Here is a 24,467-nt window from a genome sequence, read left to right on the forward strand (position 1 = left end):
CAGTTATAAGTTAGTCCCAGTCCCAATGAACAATTCTCATTTAAAGACGTTTGATTTTATTTTCTTATTATTTTTAGCTTCCGTGCATTTATGCTGTGTGAGCGCTAAGGCGCGAGCTCGCAAATCCATATGGCGCGCGATAGCTTTTACACAATTTATTTAGATAAGATATTTTAATTACCCCTCTGATATTATGATATCTGGTGGAGGCATTATTTTTATCACTGTTGTTAAGGACAAACTAATCTGCATTGAATTTGCTGGCAAATATTTAGAAAACTGCATTCGGTACTACTCGGCCATTTTATCGAAAACAATTGTTTTCGAAAAAAATGGCTGAGGAGTTCCGAATGAGAAAACTGTTGTCTGTAACGTTTTAAGACCGTATCTAAAATGCCGTTTTGATTCATTATTTTTTTCCGGAAGCCATTCGCAGAAGAAATTGGTTTCATTTTAGTTTTGCATTTTCAGGGAAATTGCACGCCTTTGAACACATACATAATACAGTGGTAAGTTTATTTTGGCATTTGCGTTATCGAATAATGAAAGCTGCGTATTAAGTTGGATGTCATTATTTCCATGTCATTTGTTAACATAGGGGGGGGGGGGGGGGGGGGTTAGTCCAAATAATTGTACGTAGCTAAAGAACTTCAGCGAACACGTTGTATATTACCTTTTTGGATGTGTTAGCTGAAGAGAACGCCGTATCCAAACCCTACCAGAATTCGTGACATTTTTATGTCACGCTGTTATTTCACTTGTATGCATTGTACAGACAAAATAGCTGTATCCTTAGGTTAATGAAGTAAAATGTAGTTCACAAACTCATTTTCAAAACCAGAAAACTCTTTAAAGATAGTGGATTTAGCTTTTTAATAAATCCTATTACAAGCATTCCTTATCTAGGTCATAGTTGTGTTCAAATTTAATCATGTGACACCAAGATTTTCAGAAAATACCCATGTGACCTAGTGTTTATTTTGCTGTTATTTTTTCTATTTCGAATAATTAATAAATAACTAATAACAAATTTGGAATAAATAAATTGTTTTTACTTATCAAAAGGTATTTACAGCCTTACTGCAATTGGATTCAACTAAATGAACAATGTGAATCCGATGCTATAAATAGAATCCATCGACGTCATCATGGTCATGTGATTGCATTGCATCATCACACTCAATTGGTTCTGGTTGACTTTACTATGGGGGCTACGCCATAACTTTAATGCGTTGTAAACATCAAAAAAATAAATATCAATAAATAAATATCAACATTAAAGTTATGGAAGCCAGAACTAAATTGTACGTTGACGGATTTTTTTTTAGATTTTTGGCAAATCCTTCACGTACAAATTGTTTAGTATCAAAAGTGGGTAGTTGTTCTGATCAGGATTCCGGGTTAAAGCATATAGCGTCTATTAAATATAAAAACAAGAAATATTACCAGATAATGTTATTTTATATTATTTCCGTACACAAAAAAAAATATATCCAACTTATAATTATGAGTTTGACAGCTTTTCTTCATTTCATTCTGTCAAAACATCAAAACGATATATACATGAAGGGCAAGGCTTTAGGGCACAGTTTTAAATCGCTCGGAACATTTCGGCCATGGCCGAGTTGTTACGATTGTATAATGAGGTGTATAATGAGGTCTATCTCGAAGCTTTGTCGGAGAAGGCCGAGCTATTTCGATTGTATCGAGTTGTTCCCCTTCTCATAATTGTTGTCTGTGTCAGTCAACTTTCGTTTTATTGGAAGGGTAAACAACTTGTTTTAATGCATTTAATGCTTGTTTAGTGCAAAATAACATTTCACTTATATGGTAAAATATCAATATAACTCTTTATGATCAATTTCAACCATAAAATACTTCACTTTAACAATTTCATTATTTTTTAAACACCCCCGTTTTTTGCACATTCCTGTTTAGACGTTAGGGATTGGAAGAATCCCGTATAACACGTCTATTATTTTAGACTAAGGGGGGAGTGTCTTTATAGATGTTTTGCTTTGTAAACCTTTATCAACTGGTGCCTGGCAAACATTTCTTGTCATTTATGCTTTTTAAGATTTGCCAATCCGGGCTGTATGTTTTAATGCCCTGAAAGTATTTTGGGGTGCAGATACTGGTTGGAGAGCAGTAGCTTGCAGGAAGCAGTAGCTGAAGGGAAGGAGCAGCCGGCAATTGTCATTTTTCCTTTTATATACTTTTTACATGGCATTGTAAAATGTGTAATTTTGCCTTGATTGTATTATTTTTCTTCTAAATAATCATGCAGATTATGTCATTTGTGTTTCAGAAATACAAACATGTCATAAAGTTGGCAAATAAATCTCATGTGGGGCATCATGGCTGTGTGAGATTAACTGCACATGCTGCATATTTATAAATAGAAATTGGTTTACCCCAAAATGTGTACTGTCAGTATAGTATCATTGTTTGGTGCGACAAACTCTAGGAGTAGTATTTCATTAAAGCGATTGATTGAAAAGCAAAATTTTATAAAAGCGATTGCAGCCGATCAAGCGAAACAATTCGTACAAATACATGCTAGCCTTATAATATTCTGTTGCTGAGAATTCTCAGACTAAAGAAATGTCACAAAATTCCTTGAAACATTTCAATTGAGAATATAAGGCTCTATTTTATATTTCAACAAGGAAATCAACAGAATTTTGATTGAAATAGGCCTTCATGTGGTCTATTTCTATGCTGTTGAATTGTATAATTTTCATCAAAACATACTATAAACTTCTCATGTTTACTATGAATGAGTGTATTTGAGCTCATATCGGGTTAGCATTCTATTTGGAATGACACAAAAACATTTATTGGGTTTAACATATTAATTGCCGGGTACTTCTTCTCACTAAGCTTATATTAGCCTTATTTGGCGCCCTAATTTTGCGCGAGCTTCATGATGTCACAAATTTAAATAATAAACAATGATACATCATTGACCCCTAGTTTGTTTAACTACAAGTATGATTTCAGGTAATACCTCTTCTAGTGAGAAGATCTTAAAAAGAACTATCAAAACTGCCAGACACTGCTATCCAACCAGTAGTTGCCCCTGTGTTCATTCTGTCCGTCCCACTCTCAATTTTTTCTCTCAGCATTTTGGGAATGGGGCCATGCCTTTCTGATTGGGAGGACTAAAATTTGGAATTCCAATTTTGCATAATGAGAAAGAATGCTTTAAAAAATAGACAGAAAAGATAAAAGAATGTGATGAAAAAAATCTGAAAGAAAACAAAACTGCCCCTGTTTGTCCAGGCTATTTCTCAACAATCACTGGCTTATATTCAATGAAATCTTTACTTACAACAGGAGATGTGCATGTTATCACAAACATCGTTAAAGTAAAGTAATTCAGACCAATAGAATCAGAAATTTTGTCATTCTGGAAAAAAGATCTTTCAGGGGGACAAAAAACTAATTAATTTCAGACCCATGTAGCAGTCTTTGCAAAAGATGAAATTTATGTTGGCATATTCAGACAGTTTAGGGGTAACATTCTCAGAGAACTTTTTCAATCAATTTGGACTATTAAGGTTTGTAAAACGGAGTAAAATATCAATAAAGCAGTAATAATATCAATAAGAAACATCATTTAATGAATGGTGAGATTCTCATGTTTATAAATAATAAAATAAAAAGTTTGGATTGCACTTTAGAGGCATTTTTTACCTACTGTGACAGCCCCTGTTTTTTTACCACTTTTTTACTTCGCAAATGATTTCAAAGTCATTAGACACATATCTTCTCGGCTTTGAACTAAAGTGTTGATGTTTCGGTCCACCATCTACTTCTTAACCTTGAAAATAAATAACAGATAGTTTATAAACAAACTTCAAATGTTATATAAACAAACTTCAAATGTTATGTTTTCCAACATGCAATTTTCGTCTAAAAAAGTAACCTGTTCGAGTTCATACATGCTTTAAAACTATAGCCTTGTTTATTTTTGATCATAATTTATGGTCTTTTAATCTAGGCTGTATTATCTTTTAAACTGGGCATGCAGTATCATCTTTGCAACCAGGGCCGTATGTTTTGCAAATCGAGGTAATCTGTCGACCACAGGTGGTATAAAAACTATTGCAGCTGAACACGAAACCATGTAGATTTTTGCTTAAATTTTGTTTAGAAAAATGTTTTTAAGTTTTATAAGTGCAATAAAACAATAAAATGTATGTATTTTATTCATTTCTTGGTAAAAAGTTTGAGGCTAAATAGGTAGAGGTGAAATTACGTCAATTTCAAGTCATATTACTCTTCAGTAATGTTAAGAGTTTGTTTATTGTTGTGTCATCCCTCTCAGTACACCTACATTGATGAACATCTTATCTCCTGGTTCCTATTCTAATTGCCAGGTGCCTGGCAGGAAGGCATTTGGTACCCATTCTCTTAACTAATTGCTAGGTCATATCAGAACGAGCCTCTGTGTGGCTTCAACCTCAAACGTCACTTAACGTCATGCTCTGTACCAAGAAAGTCACAGAGGGGTTGTAATATAAGAAAATATGCAATGGTTGTAGTGATTTTGTCAGGTTTATAAATGGCAGGGTGCTGCAGAAAAGGAACTGGGTGCTTACCAAGAAAAAGGCACATTGTATCGGGCTGGGAAAAACTTGAACATTATGAATTTGATATAGGATATATTAGGAAATATGCTTACTTAAAGTATTATAAGGTTTCAACAGCAAAATATGTTATTATACTCAAAGTGTAAGTTTTAATTAAAAGAAAAGAAATCTTTGATAATCTTAAGCATTTTATTCAATGAAGGCAGCAGGGTGCTCATGAGAGCAGGAGGGTGCTTCCAAAAATGGGCAGCGTGCACCACCATTCCATAACTATTTAGCTTAAACACTAGGTTGTTTAACACTCTAAACGAGCAACTTAGTAGTATTCATATTATATTTTATATGCATGCTTGATTGAAATGACTGAAAGGGCAAAAACAATGCTCATATGAGTCTCAATCATACCAGGAAGTTTATGATGTTATTGATCAATAATGCTCAAAGGTCTTGCATTTTGTTTTGCAGATTCAAGTGAGAAGATGTGGAGAATACTAGTGCCTGTTGTGCTGGTTTTGGCTACTGTCACTTCATTTGTAGGTTAGTGGTATATTTTAATGGGTTTGAACTAAGTGAAGAGGGTGGGAGTTGATTTGCTTACTTATTTCTGAAAATATATAATTGGGTTCAAATTGAACTGTATAAGGCAGTTGCGTTTCCAGTCAGCCAATGACAAAGTGGAACCATTGCGTCATGTCTACTAACAGTGCGTGCACAACTCATTCATTTGGTCTATTATTGCAATAAAAATACAAATATTTTCTGTGTTAACAAAAAATCTAGCCTAGTTTGACAATCCAGTGCTACTGCTCCACTTTTGCACAATTTTGCAAGCTTGGGCAAAAGTCACACTATTTCAATTTTATAGCATTTTGCAAGCATGTGAGTTCAAATTAAAATCTTGTCATGAACTTTGAACAAACATGTACATGTATATTCATTTTGTTACTTCAGTTTTCTAAACTTTAAATTTGATTAAAGCTGCATTCTTGTAAATGCCAAGTATACAGTATACATCTTCATAAAGTCTTTGTTGGATCTACATCAATAATTGCAGCCTATTCTATTTAACTTACATGTACCTATCTGGCAACATTTTCTTATATGTATTTGCTAATATTATAATAATTGATGGATGTTGTTTTACAACCATTGAAATTTGAACTGTCAAAAACAGGCTGTACTTAAATTAAAATCAGGCCTTGAATGTGATAGACAGTCCACAATTGGCTCAAATGCAAATGCTAATCTTGCAACTTTCAACATGATTTTTAGCCTGTTTTGTATTTGTACTATACTAGTTTGAGCAAGATATCACGTACTCCTAATGTGATGCAAAATTTCAATGTGAGCGTTCCTATTGACCTATGAATGATGTACCTGGGCACATGCATGAACATAACTTTGATTTGAAATCTTATCAGTCTTAACCTAATTATCAAGTTTATTTGTATTTTCTCTGCAAGTATGTGAATGGCAGATTGAGACAACATATCTCATAGACTTCAAATGCACTGGCTAGAAAAACTACAAGTGCCTAGTAAATTCATGGCATACTGTGCATCTTCTTAACTTTTTTAGTAATTATCACAAATTTGCATTTGGACAAAAACTGCATGAATTAGCTGCAAAATCACAATCTGTGAAATTAAAAGTTCTCTCAACTTCAGACTTATCAAGATATGCGATTGAATGGATTTCAAAATAAATGCTTTTTGCATATTGTAAAGACACCCTACGTTTTATATTTCTGCTTAATGTTTTGACATATTTTTCAGGTTTTATATCACAAACCTTGACTTTCAATGCATAGGACATTGATATATTTTACTTGTAATTCAACCACTCCTTGGGTATTTTGCCTCTAAGGAATGTTACTCTTTTGTAAACCTGAAGGTCAGGGACAGTCTATGTCACATTGATTTACTATGGTTTTTTTACCCAGTATTTACAATGCCATTGTTTAAGCTTTTCATCGCCATGGTTTTGCTTGGCATTGCAATTCTTTTGCATGGCACCAGTGTTCTGCCAAGCTAAATTGTTGCAGTGTTTCTTCTTGGGTTTTTATAAAGGATTCATGGTTTTTGATGTCATGCTGTCTAGACTTGGTATTCTTCATGGGAGTTGAGTAACACCAATTTTGCCTTGAAATGGAGAAAATGTAATAAATGTTAGTATGGTTAGCAACAAGAAGTACATGCACAGTTTTCAGATTTTTTTACAAATTGAAATTAAAACACAGATACTTTGAATTATATTTGTACTAAAAACAAATATTGTTACCTTAATTCAAAAACTCAATATTTGCTTCTATTTCTATATGCAGTTATATACAGTAATTGAGTTATTGCATTTGGGTGACAAGATATGGACATTTGACAACTCAAGAATCATGTACGAACAATAAATGCTAGAACTGTCATGTGGACAACTTACCTAGTGCAAATTTTAACCCCCAGTACGCTAGAGTATGGTTTTAGGTACAATATAGTTTGGGTTAATTATAGAGCATTAAATACATTGACTTAGTCGTCCTGACAATTTATAATACAATGTAGATTTGTCAAAGTGCAAAGCAGACTGGAAATGCTGCTTGCTGGCAGGCATCACGGTAGCGGCATGCCCCCAACATTTATGAGCATTTTTTTTTTCTCATACAGAAGTACTTTTGTGTGGCCTTTCAAAACATTGAAGACACATATGGTTAACTTATCTAACTTGTCTGACATTGTCATCGCACTTCTGTTTCCAATATGATACTTTAAATGACTTGTTGTAGAGGTATCAACAATTTATGAAAATTTTCCATGGGTTAATTAATGATCTTTACTGACCTTTCGGTCAATTGACCCCTATTGACCTTTTGTCAGTCAGTCAGGCCATGGTCATGGTGACTTTTACTAGAAATTGATAAACTTTGTGAATCATACAAGTTTTGTAATTTAAGTCCCCCACATTATGTTATTATATACATGTGATGACCAAAACATGCACTAAAAATAGCTTTACAAATTTAACTGTATTTAATTCACCAAAAAAATCATTGGTTTTAATAGTGTCATTTAATAATTTATGATCTGCTTATCTTAAAAATAGTCACTTTATTGGGTGTCTTAAATGAATACTTTCCAGGAGCTGCTTGCAGTAATGACACTTTCACAAACAAGACAGAATCGTGGCAAATCACAAAATTTCCTGATGTCAACGGCACGTGTACATGGACTATCAACGCAAACAGCTCACAGGTTTCTACTTATACAAAATATGTTTTGTTTAAAGCTTAATAGAGACATTGTGCCCTAGATAAGGACTTGAAGGGGCTTCATTATCATGTGATCAACGGGTCGCAATGAAGCATATATATAGCAAGTTTTTCCAATGTCAACAGCACATGTGCATGCAATATTAACGGAAATAACAGTTTAGCTTGTACATTGAACTCTTGTGTGAAGTCTTAAGTAAAACAAACCTGTTCATATATATATGTGAAAGACATGCTCATGCATTATAAGCAACTTTCAGGATGTCAGTTGCACATGTACAAGATCTATTGTATATGTAACTGTCTAAATGTGGAAATATAGCCACTGCTTGCAGTTATCAGCAGTCATGAACAAGACACGGTCTTGGAAATTTCAGGAATATAAAAGACATAGTCATGTACATCAAAACTGCGATCACTCGAGGACGCCGGGGTCCGAGCCGAAACCTTGAGGGAACCGATGTTTCGAACAACCCAAGTTTCAATTTTCCAGTCTGTTATGAAATATCTTTCGGTGTATTTTAAGTTTGAATTCGTCAAACCGACTGTTTACTACGACGACACCGATTATGTGTTGCGTTGTGGAAATCGCTCATATGTTCAAAGGCTGTCGTATACTAAATGTAAAAGAATAAAACAATTATAAATGAATAAATATTTATGTTTATTTTAACAAAAAGCACACTTTCTAAACAAACAACATTTAAAAATGACAGTACATATTATGGCATTAGTCAGATTTAAGTTTCGCAAAATCAAGGATTGATGATTGGCGCATCTTGTCTGTCTCTTGTTCAAACTCATAATTATCATCTCAAATGCTGTTATCAATTGCTAGCGGCAACAGCGTAAACAGTGATAAACGTTTTTCCCACCTTATGAAATTTCCTTTCCACTGTCATTGCAATTTTTAGTACTTGCCAAAATTTTAACACCAGCAATTGTTTGTTTATTTTGGAACACGCTTTCGGGAAAAAAGCGTGAAATTTTGACCTCGAGGGAGCCATAAGGTTTTGTGCATGAATTGTGTATTTGGGACCCGCTATTGTGCTCGACTCCTCAACCTATTTCAGTTTTGATGCAGTGTCAGTATATTTTATATAAAAATAGAAGGAAAAATGTACCGGACCCAGCTCCGGCCTCAAGTGACCGCCGGCTCTCAAAAGACAGCCTGTTCGAACGACCTGAGTTTTACTGTAATATAAACAAGACATGGTCATTGAATATGAACAAGAAATTGTCATGGAATATGAACAAGACATGGTCATGAAATATGAACAAGACATTGTCATGGAATATAAACAAGACATGGTCTTGTTATATGAACAAGACATTGTCATGGAATATGAACAAGACATTGTCATGTAATATTAACAAGACATGGTCATTGAATATGAACAAGACATGGCCATGGAATATAAACAAGACATGGTCATGGAATACAAACAAGACATGGTCATGGAACATTAACAAGACATGGTCATGGAATATTAACAAGATAGGTCATGGAATATTAACAAGACATGGTCATGGAATATGAACAAGACATGGTCATGAAATATTAACAAGACATGGTCATGGAATATGAACAAGACATGGTCATGGAATATTAACAAGGCATGGCCATGGAATATAAACAAGGCATGGTCATGTAATATTAAATATGAGACATGGTCATAGACTAGCAAATACAAGACATGGTCATGAAATATTAAATATGAGACATGGTCATACACTAGCATATTCAAGACATGGTCATTGGATTACAGATAGTACTCCAGTACTTAGTTATATGTTTTAAAAATGTATTGTATATTTGGGTGCTCTAGTTCATGCGTCACCGTGTCAAGATGGTTTTGTATTATATGCACGTTTTCACGTACTAACATGATCTTGCATAAGTTTTACATACACATCAATGTCGGGTCTTTCACTTTAAGTCATGTTAATACTTGACAGCTGTATTTGTGGAATCTTTGAACTTCCTTCCAACCAAGGCGGTTGCAGTAGTTTGGTTGGTTATCATCAAGTGGGACCAGCTTGTTTTCTCCAGGTACTCTGAACATGCTGGTGTTACAATGTGCCAATCATTTTGTTTAATAATTGTTCTTCAATTCAGAAGTTCTTAATTTGTTTCTTTTTGTGTTTCAGACTTTGTTAAACTTCGAAGGCTTGACTTTGGATTTCAATATCATCAAACTAGCAATCTATGGACAAGCCACCATAAATGACACCAACAAACAATTAATCATTGACATTACCAACAACACAGGTATATCTTTCTGTGAACTTTTTCTTGTGGGTCCTATTTTATTTAAGGACTTCAAGAATCATAACTTTAAAACCCTTAAAAAAAGAGATATTATTTCTATACAGTCAATATACTTCATATATGGAAATTAACGTTCTTATTTCTGTGATGTTACTCAAATTTCTGTACACTGATCAGTATATTAAATAGAGATAATATTTTGTCTAGTGAATGTCATTATAAAGAAATACGCATTCAAAATACAGTTTGTAATGTTACATTCATCACATAAAAAATCCAAAATGTTATAAAATCACTGTGTCGGAAAGCCAGCCTTCTTGACTAACACCCTGCCGCTAATTGCAGGTGTGAAGTTTTATTACAGAAACTATTCATCCTAAGCATTTGTTTATGTACTATCAGAAATGCAGTTATCAGCATTTTTCAGTGACATTCATAGTTAAATATACTAATTTCACAGAGAAAGGTTGCCCAAATGATTATTTTGTTGATGATGCTTATTCTGAATGGTCTGAACAATCTCAGTTTTTGTCAGTAGTTTATCCCAATAATTTATGACAAAAAGGCCTGAAATTTTCTTCTTAAATCAGTTATTTCACAATGAAAATTTCCCCAATTTGTCTAGGGTCTTTTCCCCAAAATGGACAGAAGAAGCCTTCGTTCTTTTCTGTTTTTCTAACAGAGGTATTAGCATAGCATTGGCCCCAATTTCTTGAAAACTTCTTAAGCTTAACAGGCTTTAGGAACTTATTTCAATATGACAAAGTACATTCTTAAATTAGAATTTGATTAATGAAAAATGGTTTATTGTGATTATCATAATGAAAATTCCTATCTTAAGCATAAAATCTCTTAAAGAAGTAAATATTATGCAAATTATTGAAAGACAAAATAGTGGGCTTAGCTTAATCTTGTTATAAGAGACTTAAGAAGTCGAGAAATTGGGGCCTGGCGTCATTGTCATTGGTTTTGCTGATGTACAAAAACTTGAACCTTGGCTGTAAATCAGATAACATTTCAGGTGTTCAAAGGAAACTTGGTACCAATGTTGCCAGAGACAACATGCACATGTATGTCAAGAGGGATAACTCTGGCTTTAATCATTGTTGAGTTATGCCCCTTGTATGAATGAACAAGAAAAGACGAGCAATGGCTTTCCATACTTGGTACCTTCTTTTTTTTTGATAAGGTAATTATGAAATGTCCATGTTGAAAGGTGGCATTGAAGAACATTTGAAAATAAATTACCACCTATACATTGTCTTATTTACAGGAACAGCCAGTGTGGTATCGACTTACAATGTGACCTTGGTGGTTTTGACTAGCATATCTGGTACCATGACTGGAAACATAACTGTGGACTACAACGCTGCCAGTATGTGCCTGGAATGTCTTGTACATTTGTTAGTTTTTGCCTTAAAAAGAGATTTACAAGTTGAAGTATTGCTTTATTGCGCCGGTTACATTTGTGCAGACAATAACTTAGCTGCGGTAGTTATAGGCCAGGCATTTTGAAACTTGTTGACGGGGTTTGTCATCTTATTATTATGGTCAAGTTTCATTGGTGAATCAATCGACTCCGCAGTACCATAAAAAATGCTCCTTTAACATAGAATATTGTTGGTTTATATCAGTGAGTAAATCAGTGACCAAATTAACAAACCTAACAAAGGTAACCTCCAAATCATTTGGTTACTGAAAATATTAAAACAAGTAAAAGTTATCAAACAGATTTTGTGATGAGAACAAGTAAAGCCTGATTCTGAATTTTCTACTTTGTTTCAGATTGCAGCTATGCTCTACCTGGTTTCAAGGGACTTGTGAAATCACCCCTGTACGGAAACCAGACCACAAACAAAACATTTATGTGTGATTACAAGGTCACCAAGCCCAATGATGGCGACCTGTTTGTTCTATCGTTTACATCGTTCAATCTGACGAATGGATCAAACTTGACAGTCTCATTTGGCGTTCTTGCCCCTGAAACCTTTAAGGGTAAGCTCACTTATGTTAAGCAAGTAGAACAGTTTTTACACACACAAAAAATACACATTTTATAATGTCATTTTATTTCTGAACATGATAGCCAAGGTTAAATAATAAATTGTTGAAGACAGGTTCAAAGAAATAAATCCTCGAGTTCACCCAGCAGTGATTACAAATGAATTTACCAATGATAAGCAGTTAGAATATCTTTTCTGTTTTCAAAGAAAAAGAGTCTAGGTATTGTAATATCCTTATTTCTGAGATAGTAAACTGTCCATATACATCCAGGGTTGTTTTCGATGGAAAATGGCCAAATTTTTAAGAATGATCCTTAGCTTCGTTGTTTGTTTCATTCAGCAAACGCTATGCCCTAACTGAAAATCATTCAAGATATCCAAATGAAACTGGTACACATGTTATCAGGGACAATATACGAATGTAAGAAAGTCCAGTAGTCCATATTTTTAGCTTCAATAATTGTTGAGTTATGGCTATTAAAAAACAAAAGCATATAAGTCTTTATGGCCTTTAAACTTGACTTGGGAGATTGGACGTGACCAGAAGACGACCTTCATTGATTTGAGGTTCATCAGGTCAAAGGTCAAGGTGACTGACCAAGAATGCGAAATATTTGGTGGTGATAACTGGACAATGCTTTAACCTATGGTCCTCAATCTTGATAGTGAGGTTGGGCGTGACCAGTAGATGACCCCAGGTCAGGTCATGGTGACATTGACAGTGACACTTCTGCCAGGAGGATAAACTTCAGTTACTAAGAACTGTTCCTAAAACTTTGAATGATCATTGGCATCAATTGTGAAGTGACAAATCAGCATGCATATTTTATTTAACTGTCCAAAATATCCCTGACAACATGGCGCTCATGTGGGGTATAATGTTTGTTAAACATCTTTCGTTATTGTTTGATAATTGGGCCTGGTCTGTAGGCCATAGGTCAAGGTCACAATTTGGGTCAGTGGTCAAAAGTAACAAGTAATGATATAGCTTCACAGATTGGAAATTTGTTATGCATTGGCAGATTTTGAAATAAAATAACTTTCCACCAATGTCCGTCAAGATAAAATGGTTTTTCACATGCAATACTCTAGGTCAAAAGGTTAGAGGTCAAGGTCTCTCTTAGCGGTCAGATGTTTAAAGTAGTCATGTTTTATCTTTTGAGGACTCTGAACTTGGTCATGTGTGCATCCACTGACCTTGCATTCAGAAAAAAACAGAGATGTATTTCAATACTTTAATATCAACAATAAACTTCTAATTGAAAGCAAATAATAAAATAAAAGAAGTAAATGTGAGCAATGGCAACCATATTCATATTTATCATATGCTTTCTGGTGATTTTTAGATATTTATCCAAGAAATAAATATTATATTTTCTCGGTTTCCAACAATGGAATAACAAGTCAATTTTTCTCACTGTTTTGAAATTTCAGCCCTCTGTCACTTCCAAATCAAATGTCAGCACACACAGGGCCAGGACATAATTTTAATGACTTAATTTCCAAAATAATGTCCTGTAGGCATTCATTTTGGTGCGCCTTTCTGAAAAACTACATTAAACTGTCATTTTAAATCCTTTTGAGGCATAAAATAACAAGGAAAAATGTTTGATCCAGTGTAGGATTGCAATATATTTCACAGAGTGAACTCAAAAAGCTCTAACGATCTTACACTGAAACAAACAGCTTGGTATATGAAATCATATAATACTTTGGCTTAAAAAAATACATTTGGTTCGGGTTACCCGACCCTACTTAAGAAATAAGCGCCGACCCGTTGTTATTGTCAGTTTGTAAAAAAAAAAAAAGAAGTCTGTTTTGATATATAGTTTAAACCTTGATCGCTTTACAGGGAATATTACTTTAACACATTCTCGAATGATGAAAATAACGCTCTTTACCCTGAAAATATAATTTTACTGCATTGAATTGAGTGTTATGCAAAAATATTGATCCATATTAAAGACAATATGAGCGGCATCGCGCGATTTTGGGCCTTCGGACATATATTTGCTATTATTATGTTTTAAGGTATTTGAATTAAATGATATTTCAGGAAGAAATTCTGAAAATTTCATGATGATATCATTTAAATTGCGTAAGATACCTGTTTATAAGTGAGACCATGTATTGCGCATTTTGAATACTAAATTTGACGTCATTCACATTACGTCGTTACGAAAGCACATTATTCAAATGGCGTGCAAAATTAACGTATCAATATTACTACTAGCTTAAAATTTAAATGATTTTCTTAACACAGAATCTTTAAGGAACATACATTAAGATAAAAAAAATTGTATTTTTAATACATTTAGCCGTTTTATACACATATTATTAATGCAGTCAAAATATGTCGGGACGAAATCCATGGTTGCTATGGGAACATGAGTAAGCCAATGGTCATAAATCGTCCAGAAAATGATGCACCAATGACAAATCTTTAAAAGAAAGAAGTTTGGAAGAAATTGATAAACATAGAAAAAATCACAATATATGGCACTTTTTATTCATGATTATTTCATTTATAATAATTATGCCCGAAGGCCCAAAATCGCACAATGCGGCTCATATAATGCTTATTGCAATAAAAAATAATGACCACATTAAAATATTTTCTTGCATAATACAAAAAGAGCATTATGAAAATAATAAAAACCGAAAATGGCTACATTCTTTTGTCATTGAATGCAATTTAAATACATTTAAAATAAGTACATATTGGGACGGATAAGCATAATATCAATTAATACTGAGTCAGAAGTACAATTTGTAAATTTTAGAGTGGTTCTTTCATAAAATATCTGTCTTCCTACCTCTTCCACTTCTATATCTGTTTGAATATAACTGCATTTAGTGTTCAACTTATATTTTGTCCAATAAGTTTTTCCAATACATTTATTTCAGTAATAAGCACTCAGCCCTTATTGATCAGGTGAAGTGGTAGATATAAACATTGGCTGGTCTAGTTAGTGGGTAGTTTACACGATATTATGTAGACCACTAACAAGTTTAAGATTGATAGTATTTACATTCACAATATAAATGGTAAAGCATAACATCAAACCATTTATTTTTGTAGGTAGATACCAACAACCTTTACCAGTGCTAAAAGCATAAAATTGTTAACACAAAAGTCAGCCTCATCATACATCTAAATTAATCATATCAAAAGTCATTAGGAAAACAGTAATTTGCAATATATACCATAATCTTCATTGAAATATTACAAAAATAATGTTTATTTAATGTAATAACGTGTCAACAGAAAAAGTAAAAAAAAAAAACAATTGGAATTTTTCTGTGATCACTTCTATAAAAATGTAAGTGAGATGGTATATTTCAATGGATCTTGAATGATATATCTAAACATTAACTTGTTACATCTAAATCTAAGGGAAACAATGCATGAATGTATTTATTTGAAAAATTGTTATCTTCAGTTAGCTCTCTTTACATCTTAAATTTTCATAAAAGATGCTCTTTTGATGCATAATCACACTAAACTATCTCAAGAATAAACCCTATGACCTTTACCCTTGATCTGCATTGTGATTGGCTATGCCAGAATCCCTATAGCACCAGCATCCCCAAGTATAAAATTCTGTTCACATTTCTGATGGACGAAGAGCGCAGCAGAGAACCAGAAATATTTGGTGATTGCTTCTGTGAAGATTTACATATAACTATCTGCTATGACCCCAATGTCCAATGCTCCTGCATTCTGATTGGCTGAGCTAGTAGCAGGTTGCACTGCTCTGATTGGATACTTCTGCTGCATTGGAGCACCAATAGGAGTGCCAATATGAGTGTCAATGAGCCCACTTTCTGAATAATGTCGTCGTCTTTCAACCCTTTGAAAATTCGGGCTTCCGGCGGGCTTAGGAGAAAGACCTTCTTCAAAATGAGGCTGAATATAATTAGTTGGCGGCTGTGCTTGTGGCATTGTCACATGTTCTTGTTTTAAGTAAAACTTGTTGTGTTCTTCTAATGATGTATAATCACCTTCTGGCTCAACTCGTTTTTTCTTAAATCTTCTTTTACTTTGTCTAATTTCACGATTTCTTTCTGGGGACGTGTCAGGTTCATCTTCAGTTTTAGCAGGTAAATCGGCGGGCGATTTTTCACGTTTCGATTTACGTCTCCTTGTCTGTGGACTAGAATCATAATTGGTTGGACGTTCTTTGGAAGTTGCGGGTAAATTTAAATTGTCATTTTCTGATATTGGGCTTAGCATTTGGGAGCTTGGTGAATATGGCAGATTGTTATTCCTTAGTGTTCTACCACAATGTGTCATTGGACTAGTCCCAATAAAGCTTGGCTGAAAGTATTCTGTCCTTTGATAGTCTGTATATTGTATCCTCTTTCTAACTGAATAAATATCTTCGGCACTAGCGTATTCTGTTTGTAATGAACTCATGTCATAGAAATACCGTTTTTCCTCATTGATTTGTTTCATCATTGGATCAAACCTTTTCACACGTTTTTCATCCCCAACAAGTTTTGTCATGAATCTCGGTAAAAATCCTTCGAAAAACAGGATAATCGACAGCTGTTGTACCCGCCATTGGACATGTCGATTTTCTGACACCATGTTGCATGTCTGTGACATCATCGCAATAAGTGCATTTAACATAAGCACGTAAGTAAGGATCACAAACACTATAAATAGCGTAACGGCAATCCAAGGTCTCCGAGCTTGGTAAAGCTCTTCAATATCTCCAAGACCGAGCATAAGTTTGAATAATAGCATCATGGTGTGCTCAAATGATAGCAAGTCATTGTTTTGTGTCGCTGATCCTTTGAATGTCATGTATATAGCTGCTGTAAAGGCAATAAGCATGAGCACTATAATGAGTGAGAATCTTATCATGTCTCCGAAGATTATTTTCTGAATCATGACAGTGAAAAAACTAAATTTTTTGTGGGCACGAAAAAAGAAAACTGTAAACCACCATCCAGTAATAAGAGAGATGATAAGAGTATGGTTTTCGTACTTGTGAATAGCTTTGGTAAGTATAACGTCAATTATAAGACACACACTAAATATCGTCAGAATGATTCTGTACATTCCATTATGCAAAATGTTTAAAATTTGGATTAGGTCGTATGTTTTTATCCTGAAAACCACATGTATCAGCTCAAACAGGAAGTAAAGGAGTCCTACACTGAAATACAACCACAGGAAGCCTTCAAGAAAGTTTTTCCTCGTGCTATCGTCTTTCATAGTCATCATGGTTGTTGTAGAAGTTGAATCGTCAGCTTCTGGTGTGATCTGAACATATTCCTCTGCCCTAAAGACAGCATAGATCGTCAATGTTATCATAAACAGTACATGGAACAACATCCAGAGATAGTAATATATCCGATACTTCAGCCATTTTGTTTTGATCACATGACGCACAATCGGTTGTTTAATGAAATCGAACGCTGCTGAGCTTTTGATGTCAAACATTGTCTCGAGAATGGACTTTCGTTTTTCTCTCCTTAACCATTGCATTGGTGAGGTACTCACTGTATTCTTGTTGGAGAATTTATGATTCGAAACACCTTCTGCCACCGTAGGGGCGATGTGACGTTTTATACGACTCTGTCGCATTTTCTGATCCGTAGCCCAGTTTTCTGTTGCTATGGTATCAATTTCTGTGATATCATACGATTTTCTATCAAATAAACCATCATGGTTGTTGAGAAAGCAGTAGACCTTAGGCAACTTGAGAATGAACTCAAAAATTTGGGATTGAGACAAAGAGGCACTTAGCTGTAATGGATTCAGGTCTTCGTTATTTGGAATGAACCAAATAAAGCATTTGTCACTTTGGTCATAATCAATCGTAAGAACATTTAAACTTTCAATATTTTCATTGATTTTTTCGTGCAGAAAGGTCATGATCTGAATGATCATGTCTGTGTGCTCCGGATAAATTGCAGCGAATCGAATGAGCGAATGAAAGACAGTATCACCTTTTGTATTTTGACGCTCCATCTCGGCACCATTTTTTAACAAAATTTCTAGCATTTCAATGTTGAAGGTCAAGGCTGCTACAGACAAAGGAAGTTCACCCATCATCACTGTGTTTGCGAATTTCATCCCAGTTGCTCCTTGATGCAGAAGAGCTGTGCAAAGGCTTTGACTTTGGTTATAAACTTCCGACAACATAAATTCAACTGCTTCGACATTTCCCTTTGCTATGGCTACGTGTAGCGCAGTTTGCCCGTAATAGTTTTGTGACTCTTTCCTTGCAGCAGTCAACAGTTCTGGACACGTTTTCACCAAAGTTTGTATAATGTTACTTGATCGGTTGTATTTTGCAGCAACATGAAGAATAGATTCTCCCTCATGACCTTTGTAGCTCGCTAATAATCTCACCTTTCCTTCCTTTCGAAGAACTTCAATAAGTAACGAAATTTTAATTTCATCCCCAACGCTGACAACTTTCTCACATTCACGAAAAAATTCATTTCTGTCTGATTGTAGGAACAAAAGTTTCTTGTAGTGATCTTTGTATGACTTGCTGTTAAAAGCCATGGTGAATTTTAATGTAGTCTAACCTTGAGTAGATTGAATGCCATGTAGGACTTTATGTAGTCTAACCATCAGTAGTTTGGAAGGCTTTTATGATTTCCTGAAAGAGAAAGGAAGGTCTTTTATTTAACTGCTCCTATTTAACTGCTTGTCCAAAAATCAAACTTGCTATTCGATCATTGTTATGATTCATTAATTACTTACGAACATAATTCAGTAGTAAATAAAAGCTCATTGATTTTATCATGTTTAAACAATGGCCATTTTAAACAATGAACATTTTCATTTCAGTGTTATTGTTTGAATTGATTGTGCATTTTAGTGTGAGCGCTGTATTGAACGAATAATTGATATGTTTTACATGATTGCAGGTTTCATGATTTTCTTAGGTTCAATTACAATTTTGAAATTGATAGTATTATCTTAAAAGAATCAGTGCTGAATTTTTTTTTAAATGCATTATAGAAAACTTTTGTTAATTCAAATCTTCTACCTTTTTGGAAGAAAGGGATTGAATCACTGTTCTCTCATAACTAAATAATTCAAATCTCTACAAATTCTATTGCATGTATCAGATTACAAAAGTATAATATTCCAAATTTTGCATGTATTTCTTATATCCTTCCAAGTATGGAGTATTTTCCTAATATTTTAAATTGGGCCTATCTTGCAGATATCTAATCTATCTATGGTGTACCTCATTGTTCAAAGTTCAAAACCAAATATTTAAGTAAGGTCCTGCATTGACTTGCAGTCTATGTGTCTTTGTGGGTATTAAGGTTTTTCAAGGCCAATTTACTGAGGCCAATGTTAACTAATTGCTAGATTTGTATCCCAGTTTTTCTTTAAATTGGGGCGGGGATTGATATGTATTTTATTTTTCTTAGATGACTGTTACACCATTGCATATGTGTTCAAGGGCTTTCTTATTGCAAATGGGACCATAAACATGTGTTTCTAGACGAACCACGAACATTAGCGTAACAATTCCCCTTTATCACATGTGACCGTTATACATTGACACCATTGAAAAAACATCACTACCAGACAGGTACAGGACAGATACGCAAATACAAACCCAAGGTCAACATTTCTGTTTGTGTCTATAAAATAAATGGGGTGTGGGAAAAAAAGGGGCGGACAGGGATGAAAATCTATAGAAATATTATAGTCGCCTGATATTGATATTTTCAAAAAATTAAATAATCTTGTATTGATATTTTCAAAAAAGTTGAATGATTATATAAAAATCAATTTTGCTGAAGTGTCAAGTTTATAAATTGGAATATTTTAAATTGGATTATTTTTTTTATTAAATGATGAGAAAGACATCTGAATTTATGAACCAATAATTTATTAAAGCGTTTAAAAATATTTATTATAATATGTGTTAATCAATGAATAGATCATTCAATCAATTTTCTTCATCAATCAATCAGTCAATTAATCAATCAATCAATCATTCAATTGATTAATCAATTGTTGAAGCCTTGAGGCCAGAAGAATAAACAGAAAAACAAATTGCAGACCAAAATTTGCTTTCAAATATTAAAAAATCTCAAAAATTGTTACAGATTATGTTAATACTATTCTTTTTGTCTGAAACTACGGGGTTACAGTAATGTTGATTTCCAGTTTAAGTCAGCATAAATACACACAATGTCTTTTGTGGTCTCTTTGTTGCAAAATGACTGTGCCCTTCAAAATGAGTGGTCTCTTTGTTACAAAAACTGCTGCGTAGATATATATTTATTATTCAAATTGTCAATATTGATCAAATCACCTCAAAATGACCTAAAACCTGGAGAAAAGCCAGATGATATTTGTGCATGAACCAAGATAATATTTGCTTATAAGTGATAATTTCATTTAAGGAAAGCTTCCAAAAGCCCCAAGCCAGGTATAAACGCAGTTGTTGACCATGATTCATGGGTAAATCGAAAACAGTGAACTTTGTAAATGAATGATATTATCAGTTAGAAATTGGCACAAATGTTGAAAGGAAGTCAGATGATTTGTCGAAGGTATCTCATGTATAATCCAGTGAATTTTAGATTTAGATATCATTCCAACAGGTTTTATGTGTAAGAAGAATATGTATATATTATTCCGATAAAAATATTACCAATGCCCTTTTTTGTCTTGATAGATTGACGCCCTTATTTTGCCTTGATAAATTGCAAAATCAGTAAATTCACTTCCGATTTCATTTGAAATATATTACAAGTATGCAATCTGCGATAACCTTATCCAAACTCTCAGTGTTGTATTATAATTATGCCTTAAATTAAATTGGGTCCATAAGGCATGAAAATTTGCCATAATCACCTATGGCTTAATAACATGACAAGCTTTTATGTACATCGACTGCCTACCCAGGTTAAAAAATCCCCTTTAAGAGAAAAAAACAACAAAAAGTAGCATTGACCCCTCAACATTTAGCAAAGGTATCAATAAAGTGCTATTCATGAATATATCGATATGTATGTTGAATTTAAGATTTGAAAACGAGTTGAACATTATATAAATCATGTTAGTATTTTTCACCATTTTGCCAAAACGATGCTTATTGTCCACTATCAAAGGGCCCAGCCACCATTCCCTTAAAAGCAGAAAAAACACTCAGAAAATAATCAAATGAATATGTACTGTGAGTTGGTCACATAATGAATTTCTGTATGTTTTCCCAAATTTGTGACATACTGACAAAATGTGACCACTGTATTACTCTTAGTTAATAGAGTTGAAAGTTCAAAACCTATTTCTATTATGTAATGTTCAGAAATTCATTTGTATACCTATCATAATACTCAATATAAACAATAAATTAGTAATAGAAATAAATAGTCAGTCCATTGACCTTATAAAAATTAAATAATTGAGGTGGAAACAAATATAATGGAAAAAAATGCAAAAAAGAAATCTTGAACAAGGCTCCATTATGTTACAATCAATATATTGACCGAGACCATTAGCTATTTCTATGGTACTTCTACCCTGATGTGAAAAATCAGTCTTCTCATTTTTAGAAAATCTACCCTGATGTGAAAAATCAGTCTTCTCATTTTTGGAAAATGCAAACAAGCAATTTGTTTGTTTAAAAGCAGTTTTATATAACATAGAGCTTTCTATTTTATAAGAAATAAAGAAATTTTCACACATAAACAACAACAAATTTGAAAAAGGCTTACTTACTTTCTCGGCAGTATTACATCCTGTATTCCTTTGTCAATTTTGTTCGACAAATATGTTGGTCCATTTTCTATTTGTTTTGCACTGCTAGGAAACAATGATGCACTTTCTAGGCATGAAACAATCAACTCACACGATGCTTTATATGCGCGTTCTATGTTCTTCCATGTTAATTAACGCAGCTGTATCGTCTTCTCGTTGAATGTCTAACTGACCTGTAGAATAGATTCTTAGAAAGTTGATACATGAATATTTCATTATTTACATCAATATTTGATTAGTTTCGTATTAAATCTCTCTTCAATTATTTTATTGTGTATTGACTATTATGAACTAATTCATCTTTTTATGAACAAATGAATGTTTTTAATCTTTCTGCGCTTGATGATGCTGCAAAAGTTAACTTAATGCTAATTTGATACTTATTTTCGAATGCATCATTTATTGTTATTGTTATTTTCGCAATTATCTTGTTACCATTTGTATCAAAATATTTATGTTCCCACTTCCTACCTAAGAAATCTTCTTCTTGTGCCTGAACTTCCACAAAGTTGAAAATAATAAATTTTAAATAAATTTAATAATAAATTTTAAATAAATTTAATTATAATGTAATTGTCAATAATTTTATAATTCCTATAAATTCTTTTGTGTTTTTATTACACTAAGCCAAATCTTTTTTATCACAAAAGCCCTGTGAGGCTTTTACTGGATTTAAAGCAGATTACCTTTAAGTTTAAAAACTTTGGTTCAATGCCACGCAGAACAAACAGTTCTTCAAAGTGAGGATTTTATGCCTTGCAGAAAATTTAAATACCCGACCACGTGACTTAGTTTTGACATTCAGTCCGCTGCACGTTTTAAATGTCCGATAATCTGCCTAGTGTACTGTAAGCTCCATAAATATGGGTGCATTATGTATTGATTATATCATGGAATTGATTAGGTTACTTAAATCATTGTCTGTTTAAAGGCTAGGAATTTATAATTAAACAATAGCCAAGGTACATGAAATGCAGATTACTAATTATTACATGCATTCCGGTGGTTTAAAGAGATTTATCAGTTGATAAAAGTGATATTTTACTGTTTCAAACAGTGAAGATATCATTTGACATTTTTCACTGTTTTGGAAAATTTAATTCAATACCAAACATCAGCACGCACAGGACTGGGAAACAATGTTATCAATGTCAATTTCAGAATCATGTTACGTGCTCATTTAGTTTGGTGCAATTTAAGCCCACCTGAGCTCAAAGTGCCTTTTGTGAGCTATTGTGATAGGGTGATAATGTCCATCATCGTCCCTCCCAACATTTTCCTTTAAACAAATTTTCCTCCTAAACCACTGGGACAATTTTAACCAAACTTAACAAGAATGTTCCTATGTTGGTCCTCTTCCCGATTCCTTCAAAAAGTGGTTCCTTGAAGAACTCTGGTTGCCATTGCAACCCAAAGAAAAAACCTCTCATCAGAAATCAAGGGAAATAATTTACAGAAACGATCCTTAGGTGACACTGTAGCAAATTCCTTCACCCCATGTTTAATCCTAAAAAAAACCATGTCAGGCAAGATGTCTACATAGTGAGTTTGAACTGTATTTACCTTTGATATACTGTCTTCTTTGTTAAATATCTTACATTTTTCAAACTTCAAATAGATAAAACTTTGCCAAAGAACACAAACAGTTTCTTATCTCAAGTACCATTAATGACTTAAATCAATCTGAAACTTGGCATTTTAATCCATGCATCTTCATCATGCAATGACCTTGGCCTTAACTTAAAAAAAACCCATGCTATCTGTATAAAACTTGGTACAAAGACAATACTCATTTGTTTTGTAAGGCCTACAACTCCTGCTCAAATAGTTGTTGATTTATGCCCCTTGATCATCTTGCTCATGTCTTACATTTGGCCTACAATAATTATTAGGGATGGCATAATACCATGCAATAAGCAGGAAATTTAAAGTGCAATGAGGGGCATCTTCTAGTACAATGAGGGGCATCTTACATAACTATGAGGGGCATCTTATTGTGCAATAAAGGGCATCTTATAAAGCAATGAGGGGCATCTTATAGTACAATGAGGGGCATCTTGTAAAGCTATGAAGGGCATCTTATAGTGCAATGAGGGGCATCTTGTAAAGCTATGAAGGGCATCTTATAGTGCAATGAGGGGCATCTTGTAAAGCAATGAGGGGCATCTTATAGTGCAATGAGGGGCATGTTGTAAAGCAATGAGGGGCATCTTATAGTGCAATGAGGGGCATCTTGTAAAGCTATGAAGGGCATCTTATAGTGCAATGAGGGGCATCTTGTAAAGCTATGAAGGGCATCTTATTGTGCAATAAAGGGCATCTTATAAAGCAATGAGGGGCATCTTATAGTGCAATGAGTGGCATCTTGTAAAGCTATGAAGGGCATCTTATAGTGCAATGAGGGGCATCTTGTAAAGCTATGAAGGGCATCTTATAGTGCAATGAGGGGCATCTTGTAAAGCAATGAGGGGCATCTTATAGTGCAATGAGGGGCATCTTGTAAAGCTATGAAGGGCATCTTATAGTGCAATGAGGGGCATCTTGTAAAGCTATGAAGGGCATCTTATAGTGCAAT

At 33.8% G+C, this 24,467-nt stretch overlaps 2 protein-coding genes across 8 annotated transcripts in view; one reads left to right on the forward strand and one right to left on the reverse strand.

Annotated features, from left to right (window-relative positions):
- Positions 1-388: 388 nt before the first annotated feature.
- The window catches only part of LOC128223904 (cubilin-like), a 58,143-nt gene continuing 34,064 nt past the window's right edge, over positions 389-24,467 (forward strand). The window contains exons 1-6 of the mRNA XM_052933363.1: positions 389-509; positions 5,064-5,135; positions 7,728-7,840; positions 10,009-10,129; positions 11,403-11,504; positions 11,915-12,124. Coding sequence (XP_052789323.1) covers positions 5,078-5,135; positions 7,728-7,840; positions 10,009-10,129; positions 11,403-11,504; positions 11,915-12,124 — 604 coding nt within the window. The 5' untranslated portion in view covers positions 389-509; positions 5,064-5,077. The remainder of the gene's footprint in view (positions 510-5,063; positions 5,136-7,727; positions 7,841-10,008; positions 10,130-11,402; positions 11,505-11,914; positions 12,125-24,467) is intronic.
- Positions 13,360-22,621, reverse strand: LOC128223901 (transient receptor potential cation channel subfamily V member 5-like). Of its 7 annotated transcripts, none has more exons than XM_052933358.1 (4): positions 22,579-22,621; positions 22,364-22,385; positions 21,854-22,065; positions 13,360-18,758 (listed from the first exon to the last, which is right to left on the reverse strand). In XM_052933358.1, the coding sequence occupies exon 4, from the start codon at positions 18,659-18,661 to the stop codon at positions 15,809-15,811; it is 2,853 nt and encodes a 950-aa protein (XP_052789318.1). In that variant the 5' UTR covers positions 18,662-18,758; positions 21,854-22,065; positions 22,364-22,385; positions 22,579-22,621; the 3' UTR covers positions 13,360-15,808. The 7 variants fall into 7 exon arrangements, with proteins under 7 accessions (XP_052789318.1, XP_052789319.1, XP_052789321.1 ...); XM_052933359.1 differs by lacking the exon at positions 22,579-22,621 and adding an exon at positions 21,206-21,260 and having other exon boundaries at positions 22,364-22,572; XM_052933361.1 differs by lacking the exon at positions 22,579-22,621 and adding an exon at positions 21,206-21,260 and having other exon boundaries at positions 21,850-22,065; positions 22,364-22,572.

This window comes from Mya arenaria, chromosome 17 (assembly GCF_026914265.1).
Source record: "Mya arenaria isolate MELC-2E11 chromosome 17, ASM2691426v1".
In the NCBI taxonomy this organism is placed as follows: Eukaryota; Metazoa; Mollusca; class Bivalvia; order Myida; family Myidae; genus Mya; species Mya arenaria.